This window comes from Glossina fuscipes, unplaced genomic scaffold (genome assembly GCF_014805625.2).
Source record: "Glossina fuscipes isolate IAEA_lab_2018 unplaced genomic scaffold, Yale_Gfus_2 147, whole genome shotgun sequence".
NCBI classification, from domain to species: domain Eukaryota; kingdom Metazoa; phylum Arthropoda; class Insecta; order Diptera; family Glossinidae; genus Glossina; species Glossina fuscipes.
In genome coordinates, this window is record NW_023998490.1 from 2948660 (window position 1) to 2964867 (window position 16208).

The window sequence follows — 16208 nt, forward strand, 5'->3', positions numbered from 1 at the left end:
CAAAATTTCTTTAATGATAAAAAATTGGAATCTAGGGAGGATTGTGAAAATCGACTACTAGAGTTTTTTGCAAACAGAGACCAGGACTTCTATGAGAGAGGCATTTTGAAGCTACCTCTAAAACGGCAACAAATCATACAACAAAACGGTGCATATTTGACCCAAATCGGACAATCCGAAGCATGTTAAATAAAGTTCTGAAGTTCATATAAAAATAATGGATTTCTTTTTTCCCAACCTAATATTTAACTTTCATACGGAATTTTATGAGAATTTATTAATTTATATTTAATTTATTAAATTTTGTTTATTAATTTAAGCATTATTTAAATTATCCATTCATTCATTCGTTCTATTCATTTCATTCATAGATTAATTTAATTATTTTTTCATTGATGCGTTTATTCACCCATGCACTAATTTATTTCTTCATTCATTCGTTTTTTAATTTGTACATCTAACCGTTCATTAGTATCTATGATTCATTCATTAATTTATTCAATTAGTCATTCATTTCAGCATTTTTTTCTTTATTCGTTTATACGTATTCATTCAATTATTGATTTATTAATTTCTCATTTACTACTTCACTCACTTATTCCCTTCACTGATTCGTTTATTAGAAATAATTTGGTTTATTAATTTAACGATGTCTATCTCTATTCATTTATTTACCTTATTCATTCAGTCATATATTTCTTGAATTAATAATTTATTAATTGCTCTTTTATTCATATAATCATATATTCATATATTCAATTATCCACTTATTTCATTATTCATTCATTTGTTTATCAATTTATCCATTTGTTCATACATTATTAATTAATTAATTAATTATATTATTCAATCATTTATCAACTGATTCCATAATTCATTTATAATTTATTAATTTATTCATTTATTACCTTATTTATCTATGACTTTATTCATTTATTCATTCATTTATTAATTCATTAATTATTGATTGATTATCTACTATTTTAGTCATCCATTCATTCATTTACTAATTTATTCAACTATCTATTTATTCATCCATTCATTCATTTACTAATTTATTCAACTATCTATTTATTCATCCATTAGTTTATTCATTTATTAATTTATTCATTCATTCATTTATTAATACAACTATCTATTCATTCATTAATTATTAATTTATTATCGATTCATTTATTCATTCGTTCACTCAATTATTTATTGATTTATTTATCTGTGGCTTTATTTATTTATCCACTTATTCGTTTCTTTATTCCTTCATTCACTTGGTCGCCCTATTCATTTACTAATTTATTCACATTTTCCTTTATTCATTTATTCGCTTATTCATTCATTAATTTATTCGTCTACATATTCGTTTATTTACTCATTCATTCGGTTCTTAATTAATCCAATTATTCATTTATTCATTTACTTATTTATACGTACTTTCATTCGTTCATTCATTCATTCATGCATTCATTCATTCCTTCACTTATTCATTTACTCATTTATTAATGTATCTATACTATACACTCATTTGTTCATCCATTTATTTAGATATTTGTATACTCGTTCCATGAAAACATTTTTAACGACCAGAAGGAAACTTCAGGGATCCCAAAAAAATTGTATATATTCCTGATGGGAATCAAACTCTGAATCTATTTAAGCATGCCGGTTCGTTTGCCTGACCATCTGTCCGCTGACCAGTTATGCAGAATCTGGGATAAACACATCGCCTACAAATTTCCCAAAAAAATGTCGAAAATGCCCTAAACAGGTTAAACAACACATCTGCAAAGGTCACACGTTTACGCAATCAAAACGTGTATTTTTCTCGTTGCTAATAAACTACGATAGCTACACGATGTATATTTCGACAAAATTATTCTGTAAAAACAGAAAAGAAAACGACAACGCTCGCTTAACATTACCGAGTACCCAAATTTACACTTTCCCTTTGTTTCAATCTTTCATAGGATAGCGGTGATCGGTATGAAAGAATTTCCCACAACCGAATATAATTTTCATACTTTTTTTCTTCCTTCATTCATTCGTACGTTATATTTTTATGAATTTTCACATATTTTTATTTTCACACAACAAACTTATCATTCACAACATGATCATTGCGATCTTTCGCGATTAAACTTAAGAGAACTCGGAGTATCTACTAATTAATCCGTACAATCTGTTTAGTGAATTATTTTTGAATTGCTTTGCCTTCATTTTTAATCAAATTGAAGGATAATAAATATTACGAGTTATGCGATTCTGCCTTTGAACATTTACAGACATATTTAATCATTTGAATTCATTCTATCTATTGTTGGACGAACGTTCATTTCAAACGATATAAATCGTATTATTCTATTATATACATATGTATATATATATATATATATTTATATAAATGTATGATATACAAATATATGCATACACAACACCATTCATACATACATACATACATACATAAATACATACTTAACATAGATAAGAGCTTCGTGCTTCGAGATAAACGGACTTGTTTTTATTGCATCCTATTATATAGACGGCAAATTGCTATGCATATAAACCATAAACGCTTCGTTCCTCTTCATATAAATAATAAAATTTATCTAAATAGAAAGTAATTATTAATTAAAAAGCTACTTTGTGAAAGTTTGTGCGTGTGAAAGCGTTTTGTTTTACTACCATTTGTCATGTAATCCGAGCCTTTCGGTTTTCCATTTCAATTTAGATGACATTTTGTATAAAGACAAAAAAATAAACGAATAAATTTTCCATTGACTTTCTGAAGCGGATAGAAGAGAAGAGGAAGCGATTGTTAGGAAATGAAATTAAACGAGAATAATTGTCATTAGAGGGAACTTGTTAGCTGACAAATTCTTAGCATAAAATTTGTTTTGTAAATGGTAAATATTCCAGGATAATTAAATTAATGGTCAAACAATACAATAAAGTTTCAACGACCACATTTTCACAAATGATATATATTTATATATATTTATATAAAGAAGAAAAATTCATAATGAAAAAGCCAACAAAGAAACTCAGTCTTTATTACTTATTTAATGTATATGATATGCTCAAAGGCTCTTCTCTCGCTTTTGTTACTTGAAGCAAATATTTATACAAAATGGAAGGACAACTACTTAATTAATCTTTACCGATAAATAGGGTATGTAATTTTTGTCCAAACCAAACCAAAAGCACTTTACTTCGACATTTAAACGCAGAATAAATACTTATCCGCCTTTGCTATCTAGCAAACTAATGAGGAAGCTGAGGATCAATCACATGCTTAAAGCTGCTCTATAACCATCTAACTTAGCCTATATAGCAAATTTCACTGCGCTCAATGTACGCTTTGATTAGTTCACCTTTCTTCACCAAACTTTTGACAAAAGAAACCTCAAACAAATCTCGAAAAGCGTTAGATACCTTTGTAACTGCAAAAAATTGGTTCGCCAAGTAAAATCGACAATTCTCCTTTCTCCATGTCTGCAGAAGAAGTGGATGGCTTTTAAATGGCTTATCAGTTTTTCGAAACAGTTGGCCAACAGTAAGCACTCTAAACTACTTTAGCATCGACATCTCTTTCTCTCTCCCTCCTCGACGTTTGCAAAGGGAAAAAACAAATAAGAAAATTACATTCGCTGGTGGTCGAACCGCTTAGACACATTACCGTGATCCTAAAAAAATTCTTTTCCATTTCTCTTGCAAGTTTTTAGGTGATATCTTCATTCTTTCCAACGGAGGAATGGTTAACACAGATTCCCCACCGTTCGGCGGATTGTTCTTGAAACTTGCTTCTGAGCATTATAAAGCCATTGAAAAAAAAAAAAAAAATGAAGTTGTAAGACACTATAAAATGGAGTAGACGTGGCTGATTTTTTCCATGTTTTTGAGGTACAACGACATCGTCCATAGAATTTACATTCCAATTTTTATACATTCACCTGTTGCCCTTTATGAGTAATGAGCAAAAAGCCCAACTTTTTATTCGTTTTGTAGAACAAAGGCGCCTTGAATTTACTGCAGCTCTGCAAGCACACACTTCGATTGGTTTATCCCATTTTCAATAGCGATCTGTGTGCAAGAATTTCCAACGTTTCTGCCAAATTTGAAGTCGATAGTCTCACTTTTGCGGCCAAGAGAACGTGTACAACAGAAATTACACAGACGGGGAGACGGCGATGCACAGATTGCTTCAGAATTTGACCCTAATCAAGAATATATATACATTGGGGGATCTCTAAAGCTTCCTTCTCGGTGCTGCAAGTGTTTTGACAAAATGACTATTTTCCTCATCCTCCCATCATGAGTGTAAAAATAAACTACAAAAGTATGCAAACTACACGTTGTCGCAAAAAAGAGGTCTTCGCACCAATAGTACTTTTTCTAAAATAGTTTTAATTATCGTCTTTACAGTACTTTTGTACAGGCTTAAAATTGCTCATCAAGAAATTGTGGTGAACTGTTTGACATCTTGTTGAGTGTTTTCTCTCTTGACTTTTAATTTTAATTCAATTTCTTTGCAGTAGACAAAGAGACTGCTATGTAAGTAAGACATAAAAAGATTGGCAACAATTGTTTTTCTACTACTCAATCAGGCCAATCTTACAAATGTATACAAATTTGCGTCGATATCTGCCCCTTCCCATAACTATCTTACTTCACTCTGCTATGCTCTTTAGACTTTCATATTATTTGTATATCAATGTTTATACGAAATCTTTCACGATTTGATATTAAATCTGGTATTTATAAAATAGTAAATAAGAACTCATTCCGATCAATATAATGAGGTATATATTATAAATTAATTTGCTTAGTAACTCAATTAGCATTGAACTTAGTGATAAGTTGAACACAAAAAAAAAAAAAAAAAAAAAAAAAGCAGTAGAATAGTAAGGATATCATGATCTGGGCTACCGCGTGGTCAATCCAAACAGTCGTAGGATGAGTTTGAATACCGTTGTATTTTCGATCCTTTCAACATCGATTACTACAAACTATTCACAGTTTAGTCACGGTTGCAGCGTTGTTTCTTGTTCCATACAGTTATGTAAGATGAAGAAGAAAGTAAACAGAAGTGATCCGTTCTTGCTTTCTTTCTCTTGTTTGCAGTGTTCTTGCTTGGATAGAACGCATTCACTGAACGACTACTCATTAAAAAGAATAAAAGCAGAAAAGAACGAAACCATATCATGAAGTGTAGAATATTAATTAAGGAATAATTTGTCTAGGGATGATTTAAGAGAAGTTTTAATTCAAATGGATACTAATTTATAGAGACAATGTTTGGATGTTTATCACTTTAAAAAAATGTCTGTTAAATTTCCACGTTCCGCCTTTTAACAAGCGAACGAAGTTTGATAATATATAGGCTTAATAAACGAAATAAGACCGAAATACCCTACCCTTATCCTTTATATGAATGTAAGCAAACATTATCTATATAAACGATATAAATATATGTAAACAAAATATTTTTTATATGACCATATCTGCTATATCTGCTGGAGTTGTCCAAAATCGATTTTGAATTGCATAATGCACTGTAAAACATGTTATTGCCCTCTGAAGAAAGCGTGGAAAAATTGCAATGCTTTTTATCCTTTTATAGTCCCTCTAAAGTTTTTAAGATCACGCTTGGTAACTGGTATTTTCACTTTGCGGGATGTTTATTTAATGTCTGTCCATCCGTCCAAATAGATCGCAATTAGGATGTTTATGAAGTGATGAAATTTCGTTTCAAGAACAAATCACATTGAAAAAGGGATTGAATCTGCTCACTCTCCATGTGAATCCCCCGAATTAATGATCGATTCTGGGGAAATTTTTATAGTAAATAGAAAAATTGCTATACGAAATGTTTCTTGGCAAAAAGCGATGAAAAAAACTATTTTCTCATCTCAAGGGCATACTAAAAAGTTTGAATGTGGTAGGAGCCTGTGTGTGAGTGCCCTCTCGTATTCATAGCAAAAATAGAGCAACAAGATCTAATTTTCATTATTTTACCATATCATCGTAATACTACTTTTGTAGTAAGGAAATAAACTCTTCGACTAAAGTAAAAACTGATTGTGGACTAGCAACATAGGCTTTCGGCCTTATTTCACGATAAAATTTGGTTCAGTTACTGCAGTGACTCGGTAGAGCACATACTTTTCGCACCCATCCCGCATAAGCGAGTTCACTTGAAAAGCAAGCTTTGATAAGGTAACAGAGAATAAAGAATATACTGCACGACAGCGAAGGAATAGTAAAGTGATTACTAGAAACAAATTACCTTTGTTGAACTTTGCCCACATTAGTCGACGTCTTGATTCTTAAGTCTTATAAGAGTGCCTACGAAAGACAAACACTTATGTGATAATAATTAGTTTTCTCTTGTAATGATAAAGATTAACAAGTTCTTTGACAAAGAATTTATAGACAACATAAGTTCACTTTTGGGTTCCCCTCTATACGTAAAATTTGTGTAAAATGAATTTACTTTAAATAAAAATTTCATGTTTTTCTTTAAATTTCAATTTTTAAGTTTGATGCAAAGTAGGTATATACCCAACATCCGGCAATCTGGTATTAAGAAGTGAAAAACTTAAAAAAAATGTTATAATCCTTTTTTAATATCAAACTTCTTGGAATCTGTAATGACAGTTTAGGTAAAAATTTGAAAATTAAAGAGGAAAACTCATTCTTTCGTTCGTTTTCCTAACATCATCAGGCGCAGTAAATTTCCATAATATATTCATTTTAAAGTGTAAACATAACAAATTTTATTTAGCATAATTTCATGCAACACATAATTTTATTTAAAAACATAGATACTACTCTATATAAATGCATGGGCGTATGCTCTATAGATATATATATATACAATATATTATAATAATTTTCGCAGCGGATATTAAAATGTTAACACGAAAACTTTCGCACGTTGATCCATTAACGTTGAAAGTGTCGCTCAAGGATGTTGTTTGTTATCTATCACTGTTGGAAGCTGGCAGACCGGAAGATAAACTGGAATGTAAGTGTTTTTTATGAAAAAAAAAAAAAAAAATTTAAACAAAATTTTATTAAGATTTCAAGAACATCTTAACTTATGAACTTTTTCGTCAGTTATGTTTCGTTTATATGACACCGACGGCAATGGCGTTTTAGATACAGCAGAAATGGATGCTATTGTTAATCAAATGATGGCCGTTGCTGAATATCTAGGTTGGGATGTTTCCGAACTTAGGCCGGTAAGCATTTTATATATTTACTAAAATTTTTTTCTCTTACACTCCACAACAATTGCGGTACAAAGATATATTAAGTTTGTCTGGCTGTATACAAAAGTCAGAAGTAGTTGAAATGGATCCAACCGATCAGTTCAAAATCCATTTCCGAATTAATCTAAGTTTGTCTGTCTGTCTGCTCGCCTTGTATTTTGGTGTTCAACATAGAGGTCGCAATTTTTGGCCTAAGAACGAAAGCTATCCGAAGTGACTCGGATTGGATCAATTTATATTATTTTACATTTATTGCTTCCCATAAAAAGCAGTATTTTAAAAAGTCGTTGTGTGTATTAAGCAAAGTGGTGCAGAGGTTTTAATGGTGGGCCCACGCCTTCTATAATGTTTTTAGTTTTTAACACAGAGGAAAAGATCTAGGCACCGATCATCATCTAGCCATGCCAAAAATGAACTTTATCTGCATTTATTAACGGTTCAATTGTACAGTTGGTGGAGAAAGTTGACCCTTCCTGATCTAGAGTAACCATAGTCTTTGTACCGAAACACTTTGTAGTGCCAACACTTGTGTTAGTTTCCCCCAGATTTATGGATAATTCCTATACCTATTTCCTCCAGTTTATAGTTCGTCTAATTTATATAAATTTAGCTTAATCTTGAAATTTAGTTACAAAAGTTTTTTTAGGGACAGATGATTAGAAAGCCGTGAAAGAATCGTAATTCTTGTAAACATAAGCATTTTTTGGGAAAACTCGAAACTTAATTCTTATAATATTAACAAACGTACTAATGGCTTTAATGTACTTCTGTCATGCGATGGTAGATACAAAGTTTTCTGATGTAATTAACTGGCTTGTCACCAACTCAAGTAAAGTTTTCTTTATAGTCCTCTTGCTAATTAAAAATCACGACAATTTTTTGAGCCAAAGCACACTAAAGTTGATTTTTATTTTCTCTTTGTTTTAATTAAAATAATCAAATAATGTTTTATAAGCACACTCACATAGCTATTTTATGGTATAGCACGTCGGCCGATAAGTCGTGACACTGAGTGTACGAAACACATTTTTTGTTTTGCAAGATTTGATTTTGATTTTATTCAACAACGTAGTCAAATTCAAGATTGACACAATCAACGCTTCTCTAACATTTTGATTGATGTTCGTAGAGCAATTTGTCAAGCCTATCTAAATACGCTCCAGTTTCCGCAATGGCCACATTATTTGATCCAAATCTTTTCCCTGATTCATCCTTTGGAAATGTGCGAAAAGAGAATAGTTGTTGAGAGTAAAGTGCAGCAACCCGATTTTCAGCTAATGATATTCTACCAGTACCGCCATCGATCCATGGCAAGTTTCACTTGTCCCACTGTGAGTACAGGCGATAGCTACTAGGAAAAAGGATTCCACTTTGCTTCAAGCCGAATGTTCCATATAATATTCGCCATTTAGCGTTCGTCCTTTTTCGAAATAATCAGTGAGCAATGAACACCACACGCATTCCAAAACAGGGATGCCAAAACCTTGTTGAATAATTGTTGCGCCTTCGCCTTTCGTCTTGCATTAAGTCCCCTATGCTCAGAAGGCTGTCGATTTGTCTCGAGAGTCTAGAGCCAAAAGAGTTTTTTTATTGCTGTTGAACTGTAAAAAACTGTGTCTCGATGAAGCAACACACTGATGTTGGACCACGAGTAATGGCATAAAATCTGCAAACTATCAGAAAGTTATTGTTTCGCGTTATTTTTCCCATCGAAAAGCACGGAATTCGGATTCTTTCCATTAACCTGAAAATAACGAAAGTAGCGACACTGAAATCACAACAACGTGCAGATAATAGGTCGAAATAATACACAATTTTGACATGTATCCTTTTAGCTTTGTCAACTTCTAAGAATAATATAAACTTTTTTTTAGGGATGACATCTATGTATCAGTTCCGTGACTCATTGCTCGATAGAGTACCTGCAGGTGTTTCTAATTTCTTTAAATATTTTATTTATTCTGATTTAAACAAAAAAAGAAACGACAGAAACAACAATCGAAAAGTTTTTCGCTACCAAAGCATATACAAGAGAATGTTTTAATTATCCAATTAAAGAAATAAAAAGTTCAGCTTTAGACTCTGCCTCACTTTTGTTCGCTGTCCTTCTTTTTTTCTCATTTAATTTCACCTTTGAAGTTATGAACGCACTCAGAGACTACGGGCAAAAGATATTTTTACCTTAGCATTGCAGCTTACTTACAAAAAAACAGAGTGTGTGCATGAAGCTGCTAAAGCGTACACGTCAAAAGCATTTTTCGCACTTAATTCACTTATAAAGATAAAAAGATAATGAGTGAAATGCAAAAAAATATATCCGAAGTAAATCTTCACTTGTATCATATTTTATTCTTTTGTGCCTTTGATAAGCAATTAAATCTTAAAACACATTGTACTTTTGTTACGCGAGCATGCAAAGGTGTGCTATCTAGTAGTAGCTTTTTTTATTAATTTTTGTTAATCTTTTTCTTTTACACACATGTCGTTAAGTATAAAGTAGAAATTATTATTCACTTGGTTAGTTTGGGATCTTCCCGACGTGTAATGAATTGCGTAAAAAATTTACTTTCGATTGCCTGATCACTTAAATGTGCTTTGACTTTCAATTACAAGCATTTTTATTAATTAAACCAGTTGTCTACACTTCAAGGGCTTTCCTTAACACTATTCTCTCGTGAATTTCGCTGCTTAACTGCTTAATTTTTGCGCCTCGCCTTCGTGCAGCCACACTTACCCATACCTCATACAAACGCACCACGAATTGTAATTCTCTTAATTAAACTCATCTTGTTTGCGTGGGTACAAGTAAACGTTAACTTAACTGAGGGACAATAACATGGAATTGGCTACAAATCAATATTAAATACGTCCTTTCTATTTGTAAATAAATTGAAAAATTCGTATAAAACGCTGCGGATAAATATTTAGATTTTGTGCGTCGGTCATATAAGGCTACGTGCCTAAGTGCGGCTTGGCCAATTTTAATTCAAACAAAACGTAGATATGTATATATAAAGTAAGTAATAGCCTGTCCACTTCAACTCGTCACAATAACTTATAAATGAACTAAATACAAAAGAAAGAAACAAAATGTTGTTGACGGGCAAAGCGGACCGCTACATACCTTACACTGCATTAACCAAGTTCAAGAGTGTAATGATAAATAGAAATTTCAACGGTATAAAAACGACTTTTTGAAAAAGTCTCTAAACGGCCTTCATCATAACCGAGCAGATAATTGTCGCCACCGTCACGAGTTGAATTCTTAATGCGGTCGTAGCTACAGTAGTTAGTAGTAGTAGAATATATAAAAGACTACAGTATAATATAGTATAGTAAGTGTTGTGCCCCCTCGGTAAACGCATAATACTTATTAATTGGGTACACAACCACTAGACTGCAGCCACTCGCTATCTCTCTCTTCACTTTCCAATCACAGTGTTACACGAATAGGGGACGGACATCTCTCTCAAACTTAAGTATGATTCGGCAAAGTCAAAGTCTCAAACATCTTATTATTAATGATCTATTTTTGCCATAAACAAAAACAAAAAATAATTACGGGAATCTATTATATTGAATGACAACGAAATTTGAAATGTGATCCTAATTTAAAAATTAAATTTTGTTTCTATATAAGAAAATATTTATCGCTGAGAATATTTACATGGGGACCCAAAAATAAGCTTACCTGAGTCACATTCCTTATATTCACTAAAAATACAAAATTTATTTATTAAAATTAACGTTTCAAAGTTTGGATGGAAAAATGTCAGTTTTCTAAAGCTCATCAAACCATTTCAAAAATTACGATCCGCAAGTACGTGGACAGACAACGGTCAGACGGAAGAATAAACGTGCCCAAATCAATTCGAAACATTATTTTGTGTACTACTTTTGAGTACTACACATGCGCACATGCATTCGCAGAATATAACCTTAACAGAAGCGGTGTGGAGTATATATAGCAAGGGGAAAAGTTTTTGAATTATTTTCCAGCAGACCGTCAGTTTGAAACCTTACAAATAGCAAAAGGAAATGGTTAAATCTTGCGCTCGCTACTATAGAAGTATTGTACGGTAGACGTTAATCTTGACGCTCTATACTGCGTAAAATTTTATACCCGTTTGTGAGAGCAAGTCATAGTTTTTTCGTATATTACTGAAAGAGCAGGAATTTTAAATGTTACCCAAACCTAATGCTGCAGCATAGAGTTCCAAATACATTTTATTCGGACAAACAAAAGAGTAAATATCGACACCATTCCCTTACGGGTGACTTCTTTTAAGTTCACCAAGCTCTATTAATCATTCTTAAAGTTTTCTTGAAATAAAATTCAAACAATACCGTATGCACTTTGCGGAATTTGTCGATCAGTCTATTGTCATCAGCTGAACTGCTTCTAACAGTGATAGCTGATAAAATCACTTTTCGCTGTCACACTTGTATTCTATAAGTTCATAACTATATACGATACATGAGCTCGCCGTGCATGAACCTGGCCGAACCATACCACATTCTTCTAATCATCAAGGATATCGTAATTGCAGCTCACCCTTCAATATTTGCTTTTTGTATTGTACGTCGTACTGTGTTCGTCGAAACAGTACTACTCTAGTTCTCAACGTTCGTCTGTCTCTGCCAAGTAATTTTGGATTTCGAATACTATTCCTTTTCCCCGATAATGTTTCACAATGTGTTTTGCACATTGCCATTATCGCGTATACTGTCGCTCGCGAAACATTAAACCATTCGGCCATTTTTGGCAAAGACACTCCCGCCAACCGAGCGCCAACGCCTTAACTTTTTTCAAAGTCCGGAAGATCACACATTCCATCGATCATTTGTTCTAACCGTTGGCAAACTAAGTGCATAAGTCATGGAAGTATAGCCTGCAATCGCAGTTGTCCAAAACATATGCAGTAATCCCCACTATAACGCGGTAGATTGGTTCCGCGCTATAGGAACGACCTCGTATAACGTTTTATTAAAATCAAACTAAATTAAGAACATTTCAAATCCTAACATCCATTGTATATCCTAACAATTTCCCAGCTTTCCTTCGATTTTACCGCCACAGCCGAACTTGTTGTTTCTGTTCAATTCTTAAAGCAGGATATGAATGTTAAAAATAAATTTACAAACACTTTAAATTGTTGCTGAGAATAGCGTAGTATGTTGTAGGTGGTTTTAAAAATGCGTAACACATACGTCAGCCAGTGCGCTCGCACTTATATCTGTAAATTAAACACGTTTTTATGAGGTTTATTTGCGCAAAGCGAAATTTAGTCATTTCGAAGTCACGTGCAGAAAGTTGGGTGATTAAGCTGATAGTGTTAAGGGAATATGTATTTAGTGCTTGTTTCTCCTTTGACTGATCGTGCTTTCAAGTCTTTCGCTGAAATACGAAAAAAAAGTTATACAAGAGAGGAAACACGTTTGGGACAAATGCTTCAAATCACATAAGAAACAAAACACGAAGCACGCGACAGGAGGCTAAAATAGAGAATCTTCGACATTAAAACGGGTTTTATTCAACAACATATTTCAAATTAAATTTTCAAAGTAATTTGTTAACGAGTGAACATTAACTAAGAATACCCTACTGGTTTGTTAAGAATTTCAATATGAGGCCAGTGCTGGAATGTAGTTAAATTGAATCGCATTTAAACAATAGTAGCGCTGTGCTTTATGAATTCCTTCGGTGGCCTTCCGCGATGTTGTAAACAAATGTAGTCTTAGTTACCCTTCGATGATGGGCATACAAGCTTTACTGTTGTTTTCTTGCGGTTTATCGCTGTGGATTGCTTTTGAAAACGGAAGCTGCATAATATCCCTAACAAGTGGGAAGTGCGAAATGTGAAGACAATCCGACTGCTTCCAGGGCGCTATTATAGCATATTGAATTTTTCAGATTATGTAAAATGCGACAGATACAATCATTCAGGAAATGTGTCCTATTCGCGTAACACGATGGCTAGTGTCCCAATCGGTAAGCATTATTAAATGAATATAAAAATACATGGACTTCAATTGGATGGGCAGGCAAGCTTGAACCGATTCAAAATCATTTTCTGTTCGTTTATCTTAATTCCTTCTGAATGTTGCATACCTCCAGATAATGTCAATATACTCTGCAGCGCGTATGGTGTAGGGTATAATGGAGGAGTGAAAAAATTCGTCGTCGTTATCTAAGAATTTAATCTTCCAAGCGTTTCCAGAATAGATCATTACCTGTCAATTATAGTTTCCTAGAGATATTGGAATCCATCGTTATCAGAGCGTGTTTGAACAGTAAACACACTTTCAGTATTTGTGCAGAAAGTCACACTCTGCGTCGTCAATTTGGTAGCGACATAATTTCCTGGCGACGCATTTTCTTCGATGTAATCAGCAAAACTTCGCAAAATCATAAATAAGAGAGAGAATGTGCTTGTACTTGTATCACGATACCGGAATGAAATTATGTTTGTCTTATAGCCTTCAGCGTCCTTTGCGCCATATCAAATATCTGGTGTGTGCTGAGTTTGAATTTCCTTCTAAAGCGATCTTTACCCTGCAATAAATAAACACAAATATTTTATGAGACTTAATAACTTTTCGATTTTGTGGTTATAATGCAAGTTTTGAGAATTCTTTGTGTGCATATGTTTACATATAATTATTTAATTTTTATAATTATTTTGCGACTTTTTTTTTTTATTTCACGGTTGTATGATAAGCGACATAAGCCTAAGACAGTGGCATACTGGTGAGATTCTTCTTCACTTCATCAATCAATCTGCTTAAGGAAAAGCCAAAAGAGTTAAAAGTTATCCTACATGTACTTAAGACGAAGAATTCTTTACTTAAACGCGACTAATATTAGTTTGGGGAAAAAGAAATCCATTATTTTTTGGGTAGATGGCTGCGCTGATAGATTTCTCGTAAAGTATCGATCAAACAATTTCAGATTTATGCTCGTTGGAAAGTTGACATTTCGCACTAAAAAAAATTGTTTTGCTGTTTTTTGTCTGGTGCATTCAGTTGTGAGTTACAGCGTGTTAAAAATGGAAGTGAACAAAGAGAAAATTCGATACATTTTACAGTTTTCCTTTGACAAAGGCGAATATGCAAGCCAGGCGGCTAAAATTGCGAATGGTTTTTATGGTTCCGATACTGTACCAGCCAATTATGTGCAATTTTGGTTTCGTAGATTCCGTTCAGGAATTTTTGATGTTAAAGATGCACCTCGCACAGGTAGGCCGGTCGTCGAAAATGTCGATAAAATCGGAGAAATGATCGAAGTTGACCGGCATGTTAGCAGTCGTAACATCGCCCAGGAGCTAAAAATCGACCATAAAACAGTTTTAAACCATTTACACAAAGCTGGATTCAAAAAGAAGCTCGATGTTTGGGTGCCACACCAATTAACAGAAAAAAACATGATGGATCGAATTTCCATCTGCGAAGCCTTGGCCAAACGGAATGAGATAGACCCATTTCTTAAACGGATGGTGACTGGAGATGAGAAATGAATCACATACGATAACCCTGTGGAAAAACGATCGTAGTCAAAGAGCGGTGAAGCACCTCAAACGGCCAGGAAGGTTTTGCTACGCATTTGGTGGGACTGGAAGGGGATTATTTATTATGAGTTGCTTCCATATGGCCAAACGCTAAATTCTGATCTCTACTGTCAACAACTGGACCGTTTGAAGATAGCGATTGACCAGAAACGGCCAGAATTGGCCAACAGGAGAGGTGTCGTGTTCCACCAGGACAACGCTAGGCCACACACATCTACAGTGACTCGCCAGAAACTTCGGGAGCTTGGTTGGGAAGTTTTAATGCATTTAATGAATGAAAATCGACTACTAGAGTTTTTTGCAAATAGAGACCAGGACTTCTGTGAGAGAGTTATTTTGAAGTTACCTTTAAAATGGCAACGAATCATACAACAAAACGGTGCATATTTGACCCAAATCGGACAATCCGAAGCTTGTTATATAAAGTCCTGAAGTTCATATAAAAATAATGGATTTCTTTTTCCCCAAACTAATATATAAAATAAAGATTTACCGTATGTCGCGTCCGACATGCAACGTTAAACGCTAGATTAGTTAACGCGGTGGCATAACACTTGTCAAGTTGGAGACACCTCATATCTTTCTCTTTCTTCCCACTTCTTTCTAACCATCAATGCTTTTGAATAGATAAGAGAGGACATCTCTGAATGACAAGTCATTTAAAACAAGTAAGGAAATTACATTCGGTAACAAATTTTCATAATCTACAATATTGGGGGGGCCAGCGCGGTTGACTTTTGGTATTTTTACAATATATTTATAGGGCATTGTAGACATGTGCGCATTGTACGCATGTTATTTAAAATGTTTCAGTCATTTTCAAATTGTTTTTCAAATTTGTAAGCGATGTATACATTCTTGCGACCTGAAGAATGCTTACCGCAGATACTACACAGGCGGGTATGCTTCGGTGCATTCCGAATTTGAAACTGGTCTTAAATTTATTTCCTTTATGGAATTTTGGGAAGCTTGCTTCTGTGCGTCGTAGAGTTTTGACAATAAATACGACTCAAATTAAGTAGGCGTGGCCGATTTTTTTCCACTTTTGTAAAGGTACTACAGCAATGCCCACAGAATATACCGTCAAATTTTCAATACTAATCTACGTGCAAGAATTTCCTACGTGCAACTACTTTCTGCCAAAATTTGAAGTCGATAACTTAATTTTTGCGGCCAGGAGAACATCCCGTTTGGCAAAACGTTTCCAGCGCCCAGAAAGATTCTTCAGAGACTCCACAAAGTGTATATACTCTTGATCCGCATAAAATTCGGAGTCGATTTAAGCATGCCCATCTGTCCGTCTCGCACGCAGGTTGGTACAGCAATTCGCGTTAATCGGCTGAACGACGAGACTGCAGGACTACGTAAAGTG

General features: G+C 33.7%; 1 protein-coding gene across 4 annotated transcripts in view; it reads left to right on the forward strand.

Moving 5' to 3' along the window:
• LOC119641142 (diacylglycerol kinase 1) overlaps positions 1-16208 on the forward strand; it is a 123567-nt gene that overhangs the window by 74073 nt on the left and 33286 nt on the right. For all 4 annotated transcript variants that reach the window (XM_038039630.1, XM_038039629.1, XM_038039631.1 and 1 more), the window contains exons 7-8: positions 6896-7021; positions 7114-7238. In XM_038039630.1, coding sequence (XP_037895558.1) covers positions 6896-7021; positions 7114-7238 — 251 coding nt within the window. The remainder of the gene's footprint in view (positions 1-6895; positions 7022-7113; positions 7239-16208) is intronic.